Genomic DNA, 20,306 nt, shown 5'->3' on the forward strand with positions numbered 1-20,306 from the left:
AATTAATCGTTATTAGCCCTCTCAAAGATATGCCTAAGTACACAGGGACTATTATTGCAGTACTTCCCAATGCAGCCTCTCATTACGGCCTGTAATTACAGTTGGGTTGGCCCTGCGGCAGTTCCATCAATCCAGCCAGCTTCCCCCGCCACGCACACAAGCCAGTCACCATTGGGCATCCGTGGCCGGAGAAAAACACTGCAAACGCCCAGCAGCTTGTTTCCTCTCTGCCACAATGACACATCCACCAGCCATACGTGGCAAATGAACAGAATCATATCCTATTACTGTGAAGGGCCTAATTGAAACATGTTTATTTATGGCCTCCGTTTTCAGACGAGGAGCGGGTGTTAGCAGTGCAGCTAACGGGCTCTAGCGATATGAGGCGGTAGAATTAAATTAAAAGCTCATAAAATGAAATATGCTCTGTATTAGCTGTTTGACACTTAATTTGCTTTCAAATGAGCATAGGAAATCACAAATTAACTGTCCTTTGTTTTTTTCCCTCTTTACCTCACCTCCCCTATTAGGCAAGAGAGAGTGCAATTACAGACAGAGGCTAATCGTTTAGTTTATGAATTCTTGTGGGGAAGGTACCAATGTGCCATTCAATATTAAAGCCTCAGGGTCCCTTCTTATGGGTGCTTGCTTTATTGAGGAACTCGTATATTCACATGAAAGAACGGCACTTTACAACCCCATTTTGAAATGAAACCAATGCCAACTAACAACAAGCTTCTTCTGAGCTTCCATAACCTCTCAACTTAAGCAAAGCCTGTACTGATCCAGGACAAGCAAAAATCTTTCCTGTCCTGAAGCTAGTGCTTTTTCTTCTACATGTCTCTGGTCTGGAAACAGCTGACCTCCAGCCTCACCAAAAGAAGAGCCCTTCCTGCGCCAGAGAAGATGCTTCCTGCTTAAATAAACACATTGATTGGTGAAGAGCAGGCTCTCCATGGGAGCTCTGGTCCCCTCTGCCACCACCATTGTGCGGGACTGGCTTAATGGGAGTTTGGGGGGAGGCTGGAGCCAAGAGAAGAGACCGCTCCTTTCATTCCAGCTTTATTGCCTGACCACGGTACACAGCAAAACAAAACAGCCCTCTCATGCGGCTCAGCGCCGGCTCTCGGTCACCCGGAGACCGCTCAGAACAAATAGAGGTATTCGTCACAAGTCAATTATCAGCATCAGAGTTTACTCTGGAGTCCCGGGCCCTCGTGCTGTGAATGGGGCCACTAAAACAACAAAACATTCTTATGGGATAAGCAATTGACTCACAACCTTTTGCTCAGTTACCGTTTGTGGATTTAAGAAAGAATGGAGTCCATTTAGGAGTTTGTAAAGTTGTAAAGCAAAAAGAATGACCTGAGCTTTGACTTTAAAAAAAATTTTTTATTGTGTATTTGTGATGAAATATTTGTATACAATATTAAATGGTTCTGAAAATAGATTTTTTATTGAAGCATCTGAACTGTTTCAAATTACTTAGAACCACAAAAGTAACATTTAGATTATATAGAGAAGTAAAGTAAAACATAAATATATAATCCAGTCTACACTTTTTATATACGAAACACAAATTAGTTTAAATACTGTATATTTTTAATGTTCTGAAATTTATACAGAGAGCATTTGATACAAAGACTGCCATTTACCTGCATTAATGATGTTTTAATGGATTTAGAAAAATCCATCAATATGAAGCTCAAAGATGCTAAAAAAAAGTTTGATTTTAAAGAAAAGAAAACTTCTCAGTGTGACTCATGAATAAAGTCATGGACTGTATTTTCTGTCAGTGTAGAGGTAGAGTGCAGGTGGGGGGTGTGTTTCCGTGTTCCCAGCCTGTGTGGTTATTTCATTCAGGAGTGTGTTTGTTCAGCTGCGGGCCCGGCCTGACTGAAAGGTATTCTGGAGGTATCAGGGGAGAGCTGCGGCACGTCTCTGTCATCGCAGTACAACCTCAGCTCTTAAATGATGAACCAGGAAGGAGTTAATTGACTTAAGGGCTGTGTGAGCTGTTGCTTCAGAAGCATTATTTTATTTAAAGATTGCAAAAAATGAGTGAACCTCCTTGTTAACCTCCTAATTCCCATTGTATTTTCTGTAGGCACCCGAGATTCTCACCAATTTCACACTATTTCCATACACCAACTCTCACTCACTTCCCCCTCGCTGTCCTCTGCCTTTGGCGGAGACTTTTTTTTTTAAGATGTGTGCCGTGTTGTTTTGTTATTTACATAAACTGTTGTCAGAGCGCCCAATCTGGGCATAGAGGAGCGGCGTGTTGCTTAGCATAAAGACCACGGTCTTATCTCAACACCTCCTTCCAGATGGGACGACGCAGAGCATTGCAATACACACACACCACACACACACAAGTACAGACACATACACATATTGCAAAACAATAGAAAGACAAAAGGGTCTAGTGTAGCTTTTATTTGAGCTAGAGGAAAAATGTTTTGTGCAGCTTCATAAATGGCTATTTATGGTGTGATTTGACTTTGCTGTGTCAAGGCCTCCTTTAATAGTTGATATTTCGATTTCAGGCTATACTTCAACTCAGTTTTTACCAATTTTGCAGTTTTAGTCAAGATATGACACAGCATATGACAAGCATTTGTAACTATATATTTTTTGTAATGTGACTGTTATTTGCAAGCAGCATTTTTGCAGATTCTCTGTAGTAAAAAAAAAAATCATAGCCTTCATGATGATTTGCTATTAATATTCACATTTGAATATCGTCTAGACTAAAAAAGAATGTGAAGTGGAGCCATAAATTACATTAAGAATTAATGATTATTTCATAATCTCATCTGATAATTTCTGTCCAGATATGGCTGCTGTCACCGAAAAGCAGAGCAGAGAGACGAAGGCCACTTTTTCATCCTCCTCTCTAACTGTCCAAAACCCATTCTGTGTGACTTCATAGGTCACCCCTCTCTGGTGCAGTCACTAGTTTCCCTCCTTCCTCCCTCCCTCCCTCCCACATCTCACACCCCCCTCCTCCCCCCTCTTTAATACTTTCTCTATGGAGAAAGTCAGGGAGACAGGCGGTCACGCAGTAGCTAGCTTCATGATTAATGGTGTTTATTCTTGACAGAAGGCTCCTTTATTTATCTGCATTGCAGTTTCACTGATACTATCAGTCACCTGAATGAAAAATATTCACTCATACCAATTTTGCAGTATAATTGAGTAGAGTCACTTCCTTTCAGTTTTTTTCCCCTCTCGCTCTCCTCTCCCACTCTATCTGGCAGCCTTATCATCGCCACAGTAATTTTCGCGCTGCGTTGTTTGATATGGAGAGGCTGGCTTTAGCTGTATTTGACATAAAGCCTCTTCAATTTTCACTGGAGAAAAAAAAAGGGAAGAAAGAAAGTTGTGCACCACTCTGAAAATGTGCGAAGAGGGGAAAGTAACTCTCCCTCTTTTTTCGGAGGCAATTTCAGGATTTAGAGAGAAAGGAGATAAATGCCTAAGCAGAAATGTGGGCAGATTGAAGTTACAGTATATCTATTTTTTGTAATACACCAGTTTCAGAAGCCTAAATGGGCAGAGCAGTCTTTTTTCTATTCAGCCTGTGCACAGGACCATGATATTTTGAAGGCACCTGTGTATTTTGAGAATGATGGATCCAGCAGGTTGGAGGGAAAAAACAGAAAAAAAAGAGAGTTTGGCACAGCAGATATTTGACAAGGTCTGTAAAGGTTTTAGGGTTGAGTCATTACCCGTGGAGATCTGTTAAGACATGTTCCAAAACTCTACTTACCAGGCTAGGATTACCTACGCTGAGGCTGCTGCTGTGCTGTGTGTATATTTGTATTTGTCCATAGTTATTAAATATCACATGCATTTTTAATGTTTTTTTCTTTTTGCTCTTTGCTAAATGGTTTATGACTGATTTAGTATCTGTCTTCAGTGTCTTAATGGCAAATAAACTAAAACAACTAAAGAAAAGAATTCATGTATTTCTAATCTACAAATGATTCCTTACATAACACTTTGATTCATGCAAATCAAATCCTGTCTGATTAACAAATATTTCCTGTTCATTGTAGTGTTAGTCCTTGGTTGAATTTAATTTTAGGGTCCATTATAAATATCTTTGAAAAAGGTACATTTTGATAAAACAGGAATACATTAATCTCTAATACGAGGCCTCTAAATTTGCACATGTAACACATTAGTGAATTAGATTTTCTATACACAAGTCATTTGCCCCCCTCTTCATGTTTGAGATCTCAATTTGTAGCTCTCCCATGGAGCACAATAGAAAACCAGGTCTGAGGGGAAGAGATAACAGGCAGGTGCCAACAGCTCTGCACTAATGTGTGTGTGTGTGTGTGTGTGTACGTGTGCTTGTGCATCCATGCTTACACACACACATGTTTAAAATATTTCCTTATGAGTGTTTGAGTGTCAGTTTATTTATTTCACTGCCATTGTTTATTTTTTGTTTGCAATTCTTCACCTTTTATTTTCCTCTTAAATGTGAAACAAGCAAAATTACATTTAAATTCATATTAATTTGCATTAAAAAAAAAGTTTGCTTGTCACTCTACACAGTACAGGCTACATTTTTCATCTTAGACATTTAACAATGTATAGTTTGCAAAATAATGATTTGATTGAAGCATTTAAATAATTATAATATGCATTATAAATAGGGCTGCAACTAATGATTACTGTCATTTTTATTAATCTGCCTATTACTTTCTCGATTAATCGTTTGTCTACAAAATGTCAGTAGTTTATAGTGAAAAATGCCCATTACAATTTCCCAGAGCCCAAGGTGACATATTCATATTGCTTTTTTTTAATCCGACAATCAGTCCAAAAACCCAGTTTACAGACATGTATAAGAAAAGTAGTAAATCCTCACATTGAAGAAGCTGGAACCAGACAATGTTCGGTATTTTAGCTTGAAAAATGACTGAAATGATTAATCGATAAAAAAAAAAAATTTATTTAAATGTTGCTGATTAATTTTATGTCAGTGGGCTAATTAATTAATCGATTAATCGTTTAATCTCTAAGTCCAAATATCATTGACAGCGACACTAGACAAACCTTAAGTAACATTTAATTTGCATGATGTATTACATTCATAAAGAGCACATAAGTAAAAGCTTACAGTCTTTAGTGGCTTTGGTGGTAACTTACTTGATGGGTGTGGCAGACTGTCACTTTTATGAGCCGTGCTGATTCTTAATTGGCTTTGTAAAAGACCCTCCTCTCATTGGCGGGGAGCTATTAGAGAACAGCACTGACTGTCAAGATATTACCCAACGCTGGCAGCACGCCGCCTCACATCGTCTCCACAACCTCAGGCAGCTGCTGTCCTGACGTCTACTTCACAAGTAGTAGTAGTTTTAAAGAATGAGCTTCCCACTAAAAGAAGCTGAGGTAATCGGAAGAAATACTGATTTTTAGAAAGGAAATATTTTGCTCTTTACCTAATGCACACTGATCAATTTTAGCTCTAGACTCTTAAGAAATTGAGAGTCAGTTTTCAGCCTTTTTTGACTCAGCCGGTGCCCTACAGACGTCATGGTGTAGCAGTGTAGAAATGTGGAATTTCCATTACTCTAATCTCTGGGCTGTGGGCTGCAGACCCTGCGATCCCACTCTGGGGGCCAGTTACAGCAAGTAACGAGACCAGGGGAACAGGGTCATAAATCCTCTCCAACTCTCCTCATTTTCCATCCTCCCTCTGTCCCTCCCTTCCTTTCCTCCCTCTCTCCTTTCGCTTCCATCTTTCCTAGTCATGCCTTCAATATATGATTTACGAAACCTAAATGCAACAATGTGAAATATTACCACATGTTTAAAGTCCAGCATGTTTTAGTCCAGCTAAAGTTCTGCTAAAGACCATTTACAGTTTTAATGTAAGAGGAAATGAGTTCATTGCCTCCCTTACAGCTTCTGCACCTCTTCCCCTCCCTTTTTCTATTTGTTTATCTTCTAAATCACAGAAAATGTCACTCCTTTTACACTCACCCCACAAATGAAAATTAATTCATAACCCATAAAGTTATTCTATTCTCGCAGCCCTTCATTATCTCCCTTATCAAATGTGGTGTCCATTACATGTGATAGTGTGATAGTGAATAGTTTGATCTAATAATGTCGTTTGGAGTTTGGAATGAGCCAAAAAGAAATCCTTTGCTACTTCTGTCTCCCATGATGCTTCCCTTTTTTCCCTTTTTTTGAGAGTGGGGGTCAGTGTGTGAGGTTTCTTTCCTCATATGAGCGTCCTGCGGGAGCTGCACAAATATGCACAGTCATGTACGCAGCTGCAGGGTGACTGCATTTGTAAGAATGCAGCAAGCTTTTTATTGCATGTGCATCATTTTGTGACATCTCTGTGTGAGAGTGATTTCTCTACATTAGGAATGAAAGTTTATTTAAAGGGATTAAATAAAGCTGGGAAACTTGTTCCTAGAGCCAAAGACAGAAAAAAATAACTGTTTCCCAATGCAGGCTTATTAGGAATTCCCTCCCATTCATATCAGTTTTGTGTCATTTATGTAGCAGGTTTGTGAAACATCCTCCTTTGGGTATATCCAAAATTTACACAGGTCTGTGTTTAAGCCTCCCAAAGCTTCAGCAAGCCTGAGCTTGGCACCACCACGCACTCAGCCCCTTCATGATTAAATATCAAGGAACTCTGCTTGACATTTTATTAGTCCAACAAGATGGATGAAATGGCTAGAATAAAGTAGGCTGTGTCTTTTCACTTTCCCACCAGCACTTGCCTTTCTTCTGTCCAGATTTTCTTTCCTTCCCCTCCTCTACAAGAAGTATGTATTAGGAAAACGTGATGGATTTCCTTCTGAAAAGATTTTCAGTGCTGAGAAGGAAACATATATTTTTGTGTCTTGTACCTGATGCTCCTGTTCTCCTCCCTGTGTCTCAGCTCTCCCTCCCTCCCCCTTTTCCTCCCGACCTCCTTTTTTTTCTGTTGTTCTACCTCAGATCTCTGTCTGAAGGATTAACCATCTCCAGCAGTGTGTCTCTGCTGTCTTGTAGCGCTGTGTATTGTTTGTGATTTGCTCAGGCCCATCCGTGCGGCTGCTCATTTCAGCAGCCCAGCGTGACGTGGTGAATTGAGGGGGATCCATGCCGCTTCTTGCAGCCCTGGGCCACACTCATTCTCCTCACCTGAGATGGGCTGTACACACGCAGACTCGCACGCTCATTACCGGACTTGTCAGGGTAGCGGAGGCGGTGGGGTGTGGAACCTGAACCCTGTTTAGCTGCAGGCGTCAGCTGAGTTTTTGTGTAAAGGCATCAGGGCCATCGAGACATTACTTGAGAAGAAAAGGAAAGATAGATGTGCTTCCTCCCTGTTTTCAGAAGTTTAAGAGTTCAACACCCAGGAGTCCCCTCCTGTCTTCTCTCAAGCCCGAGGCATGCCAGAGGTCGTCAAAACACTGACTGAGAGCGGCGCTATTTCCACCTGTGCTTGCTTTGAAAAAAAAAAAAAACAGCAATCAAGTAATTTGCAGGACATGGAGATGAAGGTGGAATGCTACATGCAAAACAATCGCTCTATTTGTAAAAGGACAAAATCAAGCATGTGAGAGGACCAAAAGGGAACACGAAAATATTTTCTTTTGTTCCCTGATTCCAGCCCCCTTGAAATTACAGGAAAAAAGGCAGGCTCATTTTGTGTAATTTCACTTTCATGTTTTCATTTTCTTGCTATATACTCTGTTGATTCGTTTTGGTAGACATTCTTATCTTGATGGCTGAAATTACATTTAATTGCAGTGCGGAAAAATGGTTTTCAGAACAGCCTGTGGAAACCCCCCCCCCTGCTGTGTGGCAAAGCCAAACATAAACTTTTCAAAACGACGATTGCGTTCGGTGGTAATTTGGAACCAGTGCAAAAGAAAAGATGTGATTCTGTTGTTTTTGATAAAGCATAATCCTATGACTTTGTTGTTGAAGTGTAAGGAGTGCTGAGGACCCTGGATTTAAAACAAGAAGCATTTTTTATATGGGACACACCTTCAGCAGGTTCGTGACTCCTCTCACAGGCAGCAGTTATAACCAGATCCTCTGACACCTGGACCCGTTTGTTATGACCTGAGCCTGTCACACTCACTGGCTCCTGTTGATAAACATATGTTATCACTTCAGTGGCGTGGAAGTGATACGTGCCTACAGGGATGTACTGTACATCTTTCTGGCAGGACAAGTGTGTGTGTGTGAGTGTGTGTGTGTGTTTGCTCTTTTTGCTCTTTTTGCTGCTTATATGTAGACAATGTGAGTGTGACTGAAATACACAGGGGGAGGAGACAGAGAAACTGAAGGAGAGTGCTAGGTATTCAACTGGACAGCGAGTGTGTATGTGTGTGTGTGAACTGACTGTGCTGTGTATGGGAATGTCTGGCACGCCTCCAGAGCCATCCCACAGAGAGGGAATCCTGCTTGATGTGACCATGAATAGAAAGCCATCCCCACCCCCTGAACCCACCCAGGCCTTTGATGTCAGGGGGTCACACAGAGCCCTCGCAGCTCCGGGGGCACATAGTTACCCTGAATGCCTGGCAACCTCACCCAGCCATGCCAGGCCCACGGTCTGCTCTGCCCAGCCAGAAGAGAAAAAAAAGCAGAGAGGAGGAAATTCAGATTACATGGGAAACAAACTGCTGAAATTTACCAATTGAGTTTATAGAATTAGAAAAAGTTCATTTCAAATATGCAGCCAGCTACATACTATGTGGGAACTGTGAGAACCGTGATTGATCAGCTTTGGCTACTTGTATTTTCTCCTACAAGAGATAGTTGATAGTCAAGACAAGTCTTCAGGAACACACATCTAGCAAAGTCATAGAAAAGGTTTCAGTCGTAGTCATCTGGACACTGTTTTCAGAATCAAGACGTTTCGGCTCCCATCCGGAAGTCATTCTCAATTGAGACACACAAATTGAGAATGACTTCCGGATGGGAGCCGAAACGTCTTGATTCTGAAAACAGTGTCCAGATGACTACGACTGAAACCTTTTCTATGATAGAACACTCCTGGACGAATGAGGGACTACACCGTCACATCTAGCAAAGCCATTTCCACTGCAAACCCTTCAATACAGTGAATGAAGCAACGTGCTGTAAATGTGGCGACTGCACACAATATTCTCATATTCAGTAATAAAAAACAAGGTGGACCTTCCTCTGTTGCTCGTGAGTGAAAGACTGTAAACACAGGTATGAGGGGAATACAATTAAAGTACGATACGGATCATCTGCAATACATCCATCTAATGTTGTGGTGATGTTGCTAAGGGGTGAAATCCACCACTGAACTATAAATCAAAACCTAAGCTGTAGGCATCTGTGGCGGGACTCCTGTTAACCCCTTGCATCAACCATAAATTCAACTCTCAAGCCCAACTTTTAAGATAGCTCCATCTGCTGATGAAGACCGTGGGATACACTTGAAATCTCTGGAACAAGCGAGTAAGCCAACCTTGGTTAACGGTAATTTCGGGCTGTTAGCATTGACACTCTTGACCAAGCCTGTGTGACAATAGAAACAGAAAAATATGTCAATGGTAACTCCTGTAATGTGTGACAGCCTATACTGAAAAGCAAAATAAACAATCAAAGAGAGTCGAAGAAAGTTGGCATCTTAACTTTGCTGACAAGCAGACATGCGTCAGTCATGTTTCTGAAAGATGACAATATGTCAACGTTTTTGAAAATCATCTGCATCACACCATGTATCCACTTCAAAAAGCTCCATTTTGGGGGTAGAAATTGTTGGCTAAGATGTGTTTTTAAATGTATTCACCTTTTTGGTTTTTTTGTTTTTTGCCAAAGCAGCCAGATCCAGAGACCCATGGTTTGACTGAAGGCAGGCTGGATCTGAAAGCAAAATAGGTTCAGTTTTAACTGCTGCTGTAATTGTCATTACTAATGTGGAAAATGAAGTCATTGGAATGTGCTTCAGTGGCAGAACTTAATGAAGACTTTCCAATCGAATCATTAGGAACCCATAATACATCTACCTTCCTCTGTTTGTGTCTGTCTCTCGGTCTCTGTCTGTCTGTCTTCTCTCTTTCCCCTTGTCTCAGCTCCCTTTCCTCTCTCCTTGGGTCTCAGCTGGCACTGTTCCTGTGGCCCTTTGATCTCAGTGAAAGGGTTTGGAGCTTTAAAGTGCTTCTGTTTCCGCTGTCAAGAGCCCCTCTCTTCCTCCTCTCTGGTTTAGGCTTTCAGAGCGGTGGCAGCCTTGTGCTGTGGCTGGGCGGGTCAGGTGGTTGGGGGGGCACAGGTTTCTATGAGGTGGAGAGATTGAGGTGAGCTTGGAGAGGGAATGTGTGTGTGTGATGCTGTCAGCCTTGGTCAGGAGAGGACCTGACTGATCCCAGTTCCCACCAAAACCCCAGTTCCCACCTCACTCAGCCCCTTGTGGTCACAGGTGCAATGTGTCAAGAAAGACGGGTCTACATTGGTTTAACCTGCAACCTTGTATTTTTGTACTACCTCTTCTTTCGCTGTATTTCATATATATATGAAATAAAAGGGTGTTATGTTTTGCATTTGTAAATTTTGTTACCACCTGATGGCCGCCCACCATTGAGTCTGGTTCTGTCCAAGGTTTCTGCCCTCTTAAAGGAAGTTTTTCCTTGCCACTGTCACCAAATGCTTGCGCATGGTGGGATTTGTTGGGTCTCTGTAATTAATATTATAAAAAGTACGGTCTAGACCTGCTCTATAGCAAAAGTGCAATGAGATAACTTCTGTTATGAATTGGCGCTATATAAATAAAAAATAAATTGAACCAATACATGTATAGAATGGAAGTTCCCATTCGTAGTGACTTGTTTTTGTCAAATCGCAGGAACCTTTGTGATGTGACTGATTTTAGCACCACTCCACTGACAATGCAAGATCGTCAAAAAAGTTTAAACTGGCTCAACTTTTGCTGTGATGTTATGCAATCTCACCAGGCAAGTTGGCATCAGATATGTGCAAGCACACAATCCTGCTAGATTACTCTGTATTGTGAAAGCTCTATTTCTACTGTTCTACTTTCTATCAGTAATCAGAAATCAGAAATACTTTATTGATCCCTGAGGGGAAACTCTTTTGTTACAGCAGCTCACTATCACGTCACCTCACCTCTATTACCTCACAATGGTGTCTGAAAAACCATTACCCTGCCACTCACTGTATGCCACATAGGTAGATATTAAGTTGGCTTATGTTAGCTAAAGCTTGGCTGTCATTTCAACTGCCTGCTCATAATTTTCACTATATAGCCAGTATAATCTATTTAAGGTAACTTAAATATGTAATTCACCAACATAAAAAGCAGTGGTTAAAGCTTTTAATAGCATCTATAGCAACAATTCAGTTCAGTTCAGATCCCACAGTGAAGTAATTGGCTGCAAACATGGAATTAGGATGCCTATGACATATCTATACTATTTTATATACATATATATACCTGTTTATTGTAAACAAATGAGATCAAGTCAAAGTAATTAATGAACTCTGGAAATGTTAGTGTTTCCCAAAATTAAGACCACATTTCCCATTTCTGTTGCTTCCTTTTGCAAAGTCGACGTCACTTTACTGAAGAAGATAAAGATGTTGGAAGTATTTCCATTGTCTTTCACTCTCAGTTGTCTTGGTGATTCTTAATGGCGATTTCTCAAGTGTCCGTAAAATATTTATCAAGATTAAATGCTACAAGTGGGTTTAATCTAACTTCCATTGGACTTGGTTGGTATCGTGACTCTCAACTTTAATGTTTTTCTTTTTCAAATCTCCTTCGTGGGCCACTCCAGCAGCTATGGATGGAAAAATGATGGTCTATGAACATTCATAGTTGCTGGATTACTGGATTTGGACTCACTAATTTCCTGTACCCTTCTGTGAAGTACACATCAAGAAATTTTCATTTTATTTCATGTGCAACCATTTCATGCTCGAGCTAAAAGTATTTTGCAAAGCATGGTTCCTGTTTTAGCAGACCGCTGTGTCAATACCACCAGGTCTAACTGCTGCACCACAATGATACCTTCTGTCCTAAGTGAAGTCATCAACCTTCACCGCAACTGTGTGTTTCTACTGCAGCTTTCACCAAAAAATTTATTAGTGTTGATATAACCTTGTTCCAAACAAAGATTCAAGGCCTGTTTACATGAACACACCCCTCCATGAAACCTCATCTTTTGGGGGCATATTTACACTTGGCAAGTGTATATTCATCCGGTGAAATAAGACGACAGTTTAAAATCCACAGACCGCCCCGTGTAAACATGCAATGTCTTAAAGAGGCACTGGCTGGTTTAAGCGAGGCCACGTGAAAGGAAATGGCTTCCATATGGCAGGAGCTCAGTCTTTCCTTGTGCCCTGTTTGCAGGATGTCTTCTTTGAGGGTTAATAGGAATTATAAACCTAGGAAGGGAAGTAGAGGAGTGAAAAGTTTTTCTCTGGTAAGGCAGAGAAGCCTGCAAACCCTGCGGTACAGCTTTGATGTAAATCTTAAATCAGGTGTAACTAAGACGCTACTTCTCTGGCACACACCTACTTGCACATCAGCACACACACAGGGTGAACATTCCTGCACACACACTGCACGTTGTCAGATTACTTCCTTTCGTCATGTTGATTAATGCATACTGGCAGATGCTAAGACGATCACGACCCTGCAGAGAGCAGCTGAACACGAAGGATCGGACACTCTCTTGGTTTTTCTCTCACAAGTACAGAGACACACCGCACTCCTCCAAACCATCCATCTCTCTCCTGTCCTCCTCAAATCCCCTCACACCTGGCTCTGCACCCCTTGAGACCTCTTTTTCTCTCCTCCTTTTCCAGCTCCCCCTTTCTCCTAACTCTTCTCTGTCCACCCTTCTCTCCCAATTTATAGTCCATATCTTCACACGTTCCCTCCTTCTCCTCCTCCTGACTACTGTTCATGCTCTAACTGCCTTCCCTCCCTCATATCCTCTCTCCACACCTCTCTCCCTTCCCTCTCTTCTCTTCAAACTTTTCTTTCCCTTTTCACCTTTCAACAGGCTGAATAATAACTCCCGATGCCACCATCTTCCTACCAGTCAACGTGTGTGCTCTCTTTTCTTTTGTTTTCTGACCACCTCTTTTTTTTCAGTACACCCGCCCTTCCAATAGGGCTGTTCTTATTCGCTAAGTTAATTGGAAAATCAAGGCAAGCAGAGGCATTTAGCCAGGGTCAGTGTAGAAAGATGCAGCCAACGCATGACAGGGTTAATCAGTGTCATGGCAGCCAGAGTGGGTGTCTGGCTCTCCTCAAACAGGCATGTGGAGGGCCAGACGAGGAAAAAAAGTCATGAAATCTTTTTACGTTTCCGTCTGGGGTCTTATTTCGATAAAACGTCATATGCAGCCATTTCAGGCACATAGAAATATTTTTCCCATATACTTTGGCATTAAATGGACCCTTGTACATCTGGGAATTTATAGATTTTAAATGTATTCCACTGTTACACTTTCTGACTTGTAATTAAAACGTTTCTGTTTCTGTTTAAATTTTTCTTCTGCCAACGATGACAAAGCAGGGTTTTTTTTTTTTTGCATTTTTCCCTCAGCTGCATGTGCTCCTGTGTGTACGTGTATGTGAGATGTATGGTCATGGACATCAAAGTGAGCATCACTCTGCAGCTGTGTTGTGATCTGCGTAAATGAGGCATGTAATGGTGGCGTTTGGGCACATGACTTGCTTATCATAAACACTCTGTCACACACCTGTTTTGAAGTGCACAGTCGCCCTCAGCATGGCTTGCTAGGTGTGGAGGAAGTAAAACTATTTCTCATGAATCTTTTTGACAGGAGACGTGCAGAAACAAACCAATAAAATGGAGGTGAAACAAATTCCATGACCATTGTGTTGCAATGTTGAATAGGATTTCTTAATCTGTCACTTTTGCACACTTTGTACAATGAGGCTTTTACTGAGATTCCTCTCAGGACTTCCCTCTTGAGAGTGCTGTTGTCTTTTTCACATACACCTGCTTCAACATCACCGAGACATGTTGTCACACACTTGAACACAGTGAAGACCTTTAAAACCGTCCCATAGCCCCTTTGGGCTCATTACAGAAAGGCTCCTGAAGACAAAGTTTGTGTGTGTGAATGCCTGTGTACACATATATCTGTGTGTTTCTGTGTCTGTCCTCGAGTGTGTGTGTGTGTGTGTGTGTGTGTGTGTGTGTGTGTGTGTGTTGTTTCCACTCCTCAGTGCTCATTATTTGCACTGGCCTGAGCTCTTTCATTAGGAGGGCTGTGAAGTGGAGGGACGGAGGGGGCCGGTAGGGGATCAGGGGAAGGGGTGGAGGTCGTAATTGGGCTGTTCCGCTCCCCAGGCCTTGCTCAAGGTCACTATGAGACAAACTCTGGGCCAGGTCTCTCACTCTTTCTTCCCCTTTCTCCCGTCTTTTCCCACCCTTTTCCATCTCTCCTCCTCACCTCTTCTTAAACCCCCACTTTTTCTCTTCCTCCCTTCTTCGTTCATCCTCTCCTTCTCCTGGGGTCTTTTGTCACAGTAGACTGTTCCACTGGGGAGCCACAGAGAAGTGGAGGGGCTAATTCAGTCTAATCTCTTAGCCTGTTAATGTCTGGCTGATATGTGGATTTCTCCACATCCTCAGGGGAAGGCCTTTGTGGTGAAGGCCATCATTATGGAGTTTCCTAGCCCTCCCAGCCAATTATAAGAAGGGAGACAAATTAGTTCATCTCAAACTTGGCGCCTCAGAAGTTTTCCTGATTGTTCTCAACTTTATTTCACATCTTATACCATAGCGACAATTCACAAAGAATAGCCTGATAGTGCTCATATTTTCTATTTAAAGAAAAAAATTATGTGATCTTGTGTGAAACTTGCTGATGGATTTTGTACAACATTGTATCCGTCATGTGCAATTCTGTACACGGTTTCAGCTCAAAGCCAAGTTTGAAGCCATCTGAGTAAAGTGGTGTAGCGTTGCTTGTCTGGCGCTGGCCAGCGGTGAGCTCGGTCTAACGTTTCCCTCTGATTAAGACACAGTGGTGAAAGCTGCCTTTGATCTGAGGAAATGTCTGCATAGGGAGCAGTTGGAATGCAGCGCTCTACTCTCTGCCTTGCAGATGGAGAAAGAGAGATAGTGTCACAGTCCATTTGTCTGGCCTTGCCACTGCCAGTAGTAAAGTCTGGATGGTCAGAGCCTAATGAAATGAGCATGCAGTCCCTGTTGAAATTGTGGAGTCAAGAGCTTAATCAAATCAAAATATGTTATTATTCCCCATGTGGTGACTTAATTAGTTGGATTGCAGACTTAAATATGTTCAACTCATTTGGGAAATGTATGTTTTTTTTTAATAGCTTTTATATAATTATAATAGCTTTTATAATTTTTTAATATTCCACTTTTATGAGCATTGTTTATTAAGGGTTCAACTTTCATCAAACTTCACTTAAACTGTAAACTGCAAATGAGTTTTCAAATGACTATCATCCAGCAATCATGCATTTCCCTCAGTAAATGCATGTGAAGTTTAATTTTGAGTTTGTAGCACATTTAAAATATATATTCATGTTCTTTCTATACTTTCTTCCCTGTGTGTCTCTGCAGGCCTCCTGCACTAGCGGGCAGTCCAGCGTTCTCTGACATCTCCCTCATCCGGATCTCGCCCCAGCGGAACCCCTCTGTGGGGGCGGAGTCGCCCTTTCACCCTCCGCACCCCTACATCAACCCATACATGGACTACATCCGCTCACTCCACAGCAGCCCCTCCATCTCTGTTCTGTCAGCCACCCGGGGCCTCAGCCCTGCAGATGGTGAATAAAGTGAAACATACACCAACGCAAAAAGCATGATGCATATATACACCCACAGCACAGATGCACACTCAGCACACACATGCACATCTGCACACAACCCCAGCAGAGCAGAAATGGCCGACAATGCCTCGGTAGACCCTTAAAAATGATATTTGAAATTGATTAGTGAGGATCGATTGCTACTAGCAGGAATCTCGATTCTCTGTATCAGTTTAATTCCTGTTTGAGATCAGAAGAGGTCAGGTGAGAGGCAACTAGATCCATCTCTATTAAGACCCAGGGGTTGGTGAGATGTTATCTGAGTGAGGGAGCGGGTGGATGGGAGTATTATGAGTGTGGCGTGATTCGTGTGGGTGGGGGTGCAGGTCTGAGGGAGGCTAATCCTTTTGATCTGTGAGTCATGTCAGAGACCTCTGGAGGATGCATCAGTGAGCGGCAGGGTCACATACAGTTACAACGCGCACACCGAGGGAGGGTCGGATTCAAGTTTGGGGTTGGCGGGCGTGGGGGTCGGTTGTTATGGTGTCCTACAGGGAGCATTTGTTTCCTGAGATCTCATGATCGATTTGGACTTGGAAATCGATTAAAGTGGACACCAGAACTAGTTGAATTATAAAAAAAAAAAATGGATACAAAATATCAATATTAAAAACTATTAAAAAGGAAAAGTCAGTCTATAATGAATACATTTTTTACCAACTTAGTGTCGTGTGATGAAAAGATTGGTAGCGTTTAAAAATATGTGATTTTGGTATTAAGTAGTGCCGAAATGAGATGTTGATTAATCGATTTGACAGAGGATTTGCTGTTCTTTTTGGTTTTCTATTATTTAAAATTTAATACATCAGCTTGGGCTCTGGAAAATTGTTTTTTGCAATTTTTTAGACATTTTATGGACTAAATAACTGAGTGGTTAATTGCAAAAATAAATGACAGGATAATCAATAATAATAATAATAATAATAGTTGTTTGCAATCCTATTGTATTTTCTGTGTTTTTTTAAGATTAAGCAAACAAAGCTGTACCAGCCAAAGGTAAAAGCCACTACAGCAAACTTAGCAAACAACAAAGCAAAAAAGTTAAACTGCTGCAAATGACCATGCCATAAAAAGTATGCTTATTAAAGAGCTTATTTGCCAAATATCTACATTCACCATAAAGGTCTTGAAATGGTGTGAAGACACATTACGGCTGTCATGTCATCAACCATCAAGCTTTTTGCACTTCAGCAGCAGAGACCCACTTTAGCTCTTCACCTTGTGTTGAAGGGTATTTCTGAAAGGGCAGATTGCAGGGGCATTTCCTCTACACCAGCACACTCGACTTCGTTTCATCCAGGTCTGTTAAAAGCTGTGTCTAAGTGAAGACCAAGAGATTCTGCTCGCAGCCCTTGCTTAACCCTTCTTTGGCTCCCCTGCACTCCAACCTCGCTCTTTGCGAACAGGAAGTATATACTCAAGCTCAAACTCTCTACCCTCCAATTTTCCATTACCACAACATAATGTGCTCCAGTCTCAGCTTGCTTTAAATCAAAACAGTTTCTCCAACCTACCACATGATCCCCTTTCAGTTCTTAATGCTGTGAATTGTGAATGAGGCACCTAATTACTCCTTTAATCAATCCAGTGATTAATTAACCCATCAGCTTTTGTGTTGTTAGTATATCACCATGCTTACAGGGAGCCTCCTTCTTCAATATGCAATTTTTCCCCACCAAAAAGTACATTTAAATAATGATGAATTAATTAACAGAATCTAATGGAGATTTAAAGTGGGTGGGATTTAGTGCCACCCTCTTGCTGCCACACATTTGCTTTCACATCTTTTTTTTCTCCTCCTCCCTCATAATATTTCTCTCTTTTCTATATGAGATGGGGTTCAGAGGTAGGCTTGCCCCTGATCCTATTGTAATGCTGAAGGAGCACCCGGTGGCTCACCTAGTCCTGAGGCAAGTCTCTGCCTTTTCCACGTCGAGTGCCACACTGACAGCCTTCCCCCACTCCCCCTTTTTGCCCCCAGGATTGCACTCGGATGCCAGCATTTCTGATTTAGAAATTCCGCAAAGCCCTTTTCTGTGCGTGGATACTGAATGGGCCATATTATGGTTGAATGCAAAAGCAAAGCTAAGGCGGAACAGTTGAGACAATTAAGAAACTCCCCCCCCTTCAACTGAAGACATAATACCCAGATCGAATTAATTTAGATTTTTTTCTTACTTTCATTCAACCAATCATGGATGCATATTGCAGGTATACAGGCCAGCCTTAAGAGGAAATCTCCTCATACAGTGTTTCTTTATTTATTTTCTCTTTATTTCTTCAATTGGGGGAAAAAAGAGCTGCAGCACTGGGTCTGAACCGATTCTATATTTGCATCCAAAACCACAGTGTTAGTCTTTTCCCTCTCTCTTTCTTAAAATATTTGCATAAGGAAGCCCACCACCAGATGTTTATTTTTAGGCTACGGTTCAAAGACTTACACTCTACTGTATAACTACGGGAATGACTTGGAAAAGAGAGGCATTTTGAGAAAGAGAGAGAAAGTAAAGTAGAGGCAGAATCGTTTGCTGTATCTTTATGCATGCAGATATATCTGGGCAGATTTAGGCCTTTTGTCTTCCTATGGAGTTTAAGGGTGCACAGTCGAGGAGCAGGTTGCATATCTGCAGACTGCAGCCCTGATGTGTACAACACACAAGGACCATCTCTGGCAAAAGATGTGTCAGCCCACATACTCTTACCACACACACACATGCACACACGCACACACACACACAAACACACTCTCTCTCTCTCCAAAGTGATCAACAGTAAGAAAAGAGAAAAAGCTGTTTAAGAATTGTATTGTAAGACGATCAGTTATGCTGTGCTCGGTATGAATGCATCAATCAAACACTAATGCACCCTCACTGTAATCTCTGAGCAAGCATCCGGTAATCCCCAGTGAGGCTCTCCACTTCAGGTGATGCTCCCTGTGCAGCTGTTTTGCTTAACTTGATGGTGTTGCTAATGTGCTCATTACTGTTCTGCTGAGCTGATTATCATCTAATGTAAATGAATGCAGGTTTATAATGCAGTGCAGGTGCTCTCCCTGTTGTGTTTTTCTCACTGCCTAATTCTTTTTCTTTCCTCCCTATCTTCCTCTGTTTGTTTCTCTACTTTCTCTTCTTCAAATACTCCCTCTCTACCCACCTTTTTCAGAAATTTCCTTCCCATGCATTCTCTTCGTCTCCTCATCTGTCGTCTTCATTTTTTGTTTACCTTGTTTCCTCTTTGCTGACCCGATCGTTCTCCTGTTCCAGCCCCTCACACAGGTCTGACCACAGCCGAGTACTACCACCAGATGGCTCTGCTGGCGGGCCACCGTAGCCCGTACACGACCGACCTGCTCCCCTCTGTGGCGTCCACAGCTGGCGCCAGTAGCGCCAGCGCCCTGCACATGGAATACCTGCAGGCAATGGAGAGTAAGTCTGCCCTGATCTCACACATGACTCATGACTGATAGCACAGTTTATGACACACACACAAGCCCATTTCTAAGCATCTCAGGAGTGCTGATCTTCCATATACATGAGGTCCGAAACTGATCCAGGGCCATCAGTTCTCAGTTTTTACAGACCATGGGAGTTTTCTGAACTTAAACTTGGTAATGCCAAGTACACTCGCCAAGTTGGATGAATATAATAATATCGTTCATTTTGTTTATTTATAGAGGCCAGTTTTGCATATCGCTGTCGCTGTGTAAACAAATTGTCAACTATTCATGAGCTACAGTAATAAAAACAGCCCCGATTTCAGCTTTGTAACAATGCATTTTTCAATAAGATTTGAAATGGTTTATTTAGCGTAAGAAATTGGAGAAATTTCTCAATCCATGAAGGAACACATAATTCTTAATGTTTTCAAAAAAATTCAAGATCACCAAATTTGGAGATACATGGTTTTCAGTGGACAGCAACGATGAATTTGGTGAATTCTTTAAATTATTCCATTAAGGATTGATATCAACCAATTTCTCAGCATCTATGTCAAAACCGGGCTAAATGTGGTTAAAAAAAGTAGAAGTTTTTTACACATCTAGGTTACATATACATACATGTTTCAACAGCATTTAAATTCTAACTGCACACTGAAATGTAGTTATTGAAATGATGTTTAAACAACAGTTTTAGGTAACCTAGACATCTAAAAAAAACTGAATTTTTCAACGAGATGTAGCCTAGATGAAAACACAGCAACCAAATCCATGCCTACTGGGATTGCATCTTAAAGTACTGAGTGCATACCTGCACATTATAGCATGGGTGGCCCCAGTGGGAAATCAATCTCTAAAATGCACCTTCACAATACACCTATCTTGTATTATATATAGATCAAGCTACAGCTCAACCGCAGTGAGATGGAACCTGCAACTTTACTGTGACATGATTTAAATGAGCTATTGTCTTAATGTGTTGGGCTCAGGACTGTGTGCAGAGGACTT

General features: G+C 41.6%; 1 protein-coding gene across 2 annotated transcripts in view; it reads left to right on the plus strand.

Moving 5' to 3' along the window:
• gli3 (GLI family zinc finger 3) overlaps nucleotides 1–20,306 on the plus strand; it is a 92,253-nt gene that overhangs the window by 50,289 nt on the left and 21,658 nt on the right. For both annotated transcript variants that reach the window (XM_044175946.1, XM_044175947.1), the window contains exons 5-6: nucleotides 15,615–15,820; nucleotides 19,126–19,287. In XM_044175946.1, the coding sequence (XP_044031881.1) occupies nucleotides 15,615–15,820; nucleotides 19,126–19,287 (368 nt within the window). The remainder of the gene's footprint in view (nucleotides 1–15,614; nucleotides 15,821–19,125; nucleotides 19,288–20,306) is intronic.

The sequence above is a fragment of the Siniperca chuatsi genome, linkage group LG19 (genome assembly GCF_020085105.1).
Source record: "Siniperca chuatsi isolate FFG_IHB_CAS linkage group LG19, ASM2008510v1, whole genome shotgun sequence".
Taxonomy (NCBI): domain Eukaryota; kingdom Metazoa; phylum Chordata; class Actinopteri; order Centrarchiformes; family Sinipercidae; genus Siniperca; species Siniperca chuatsi.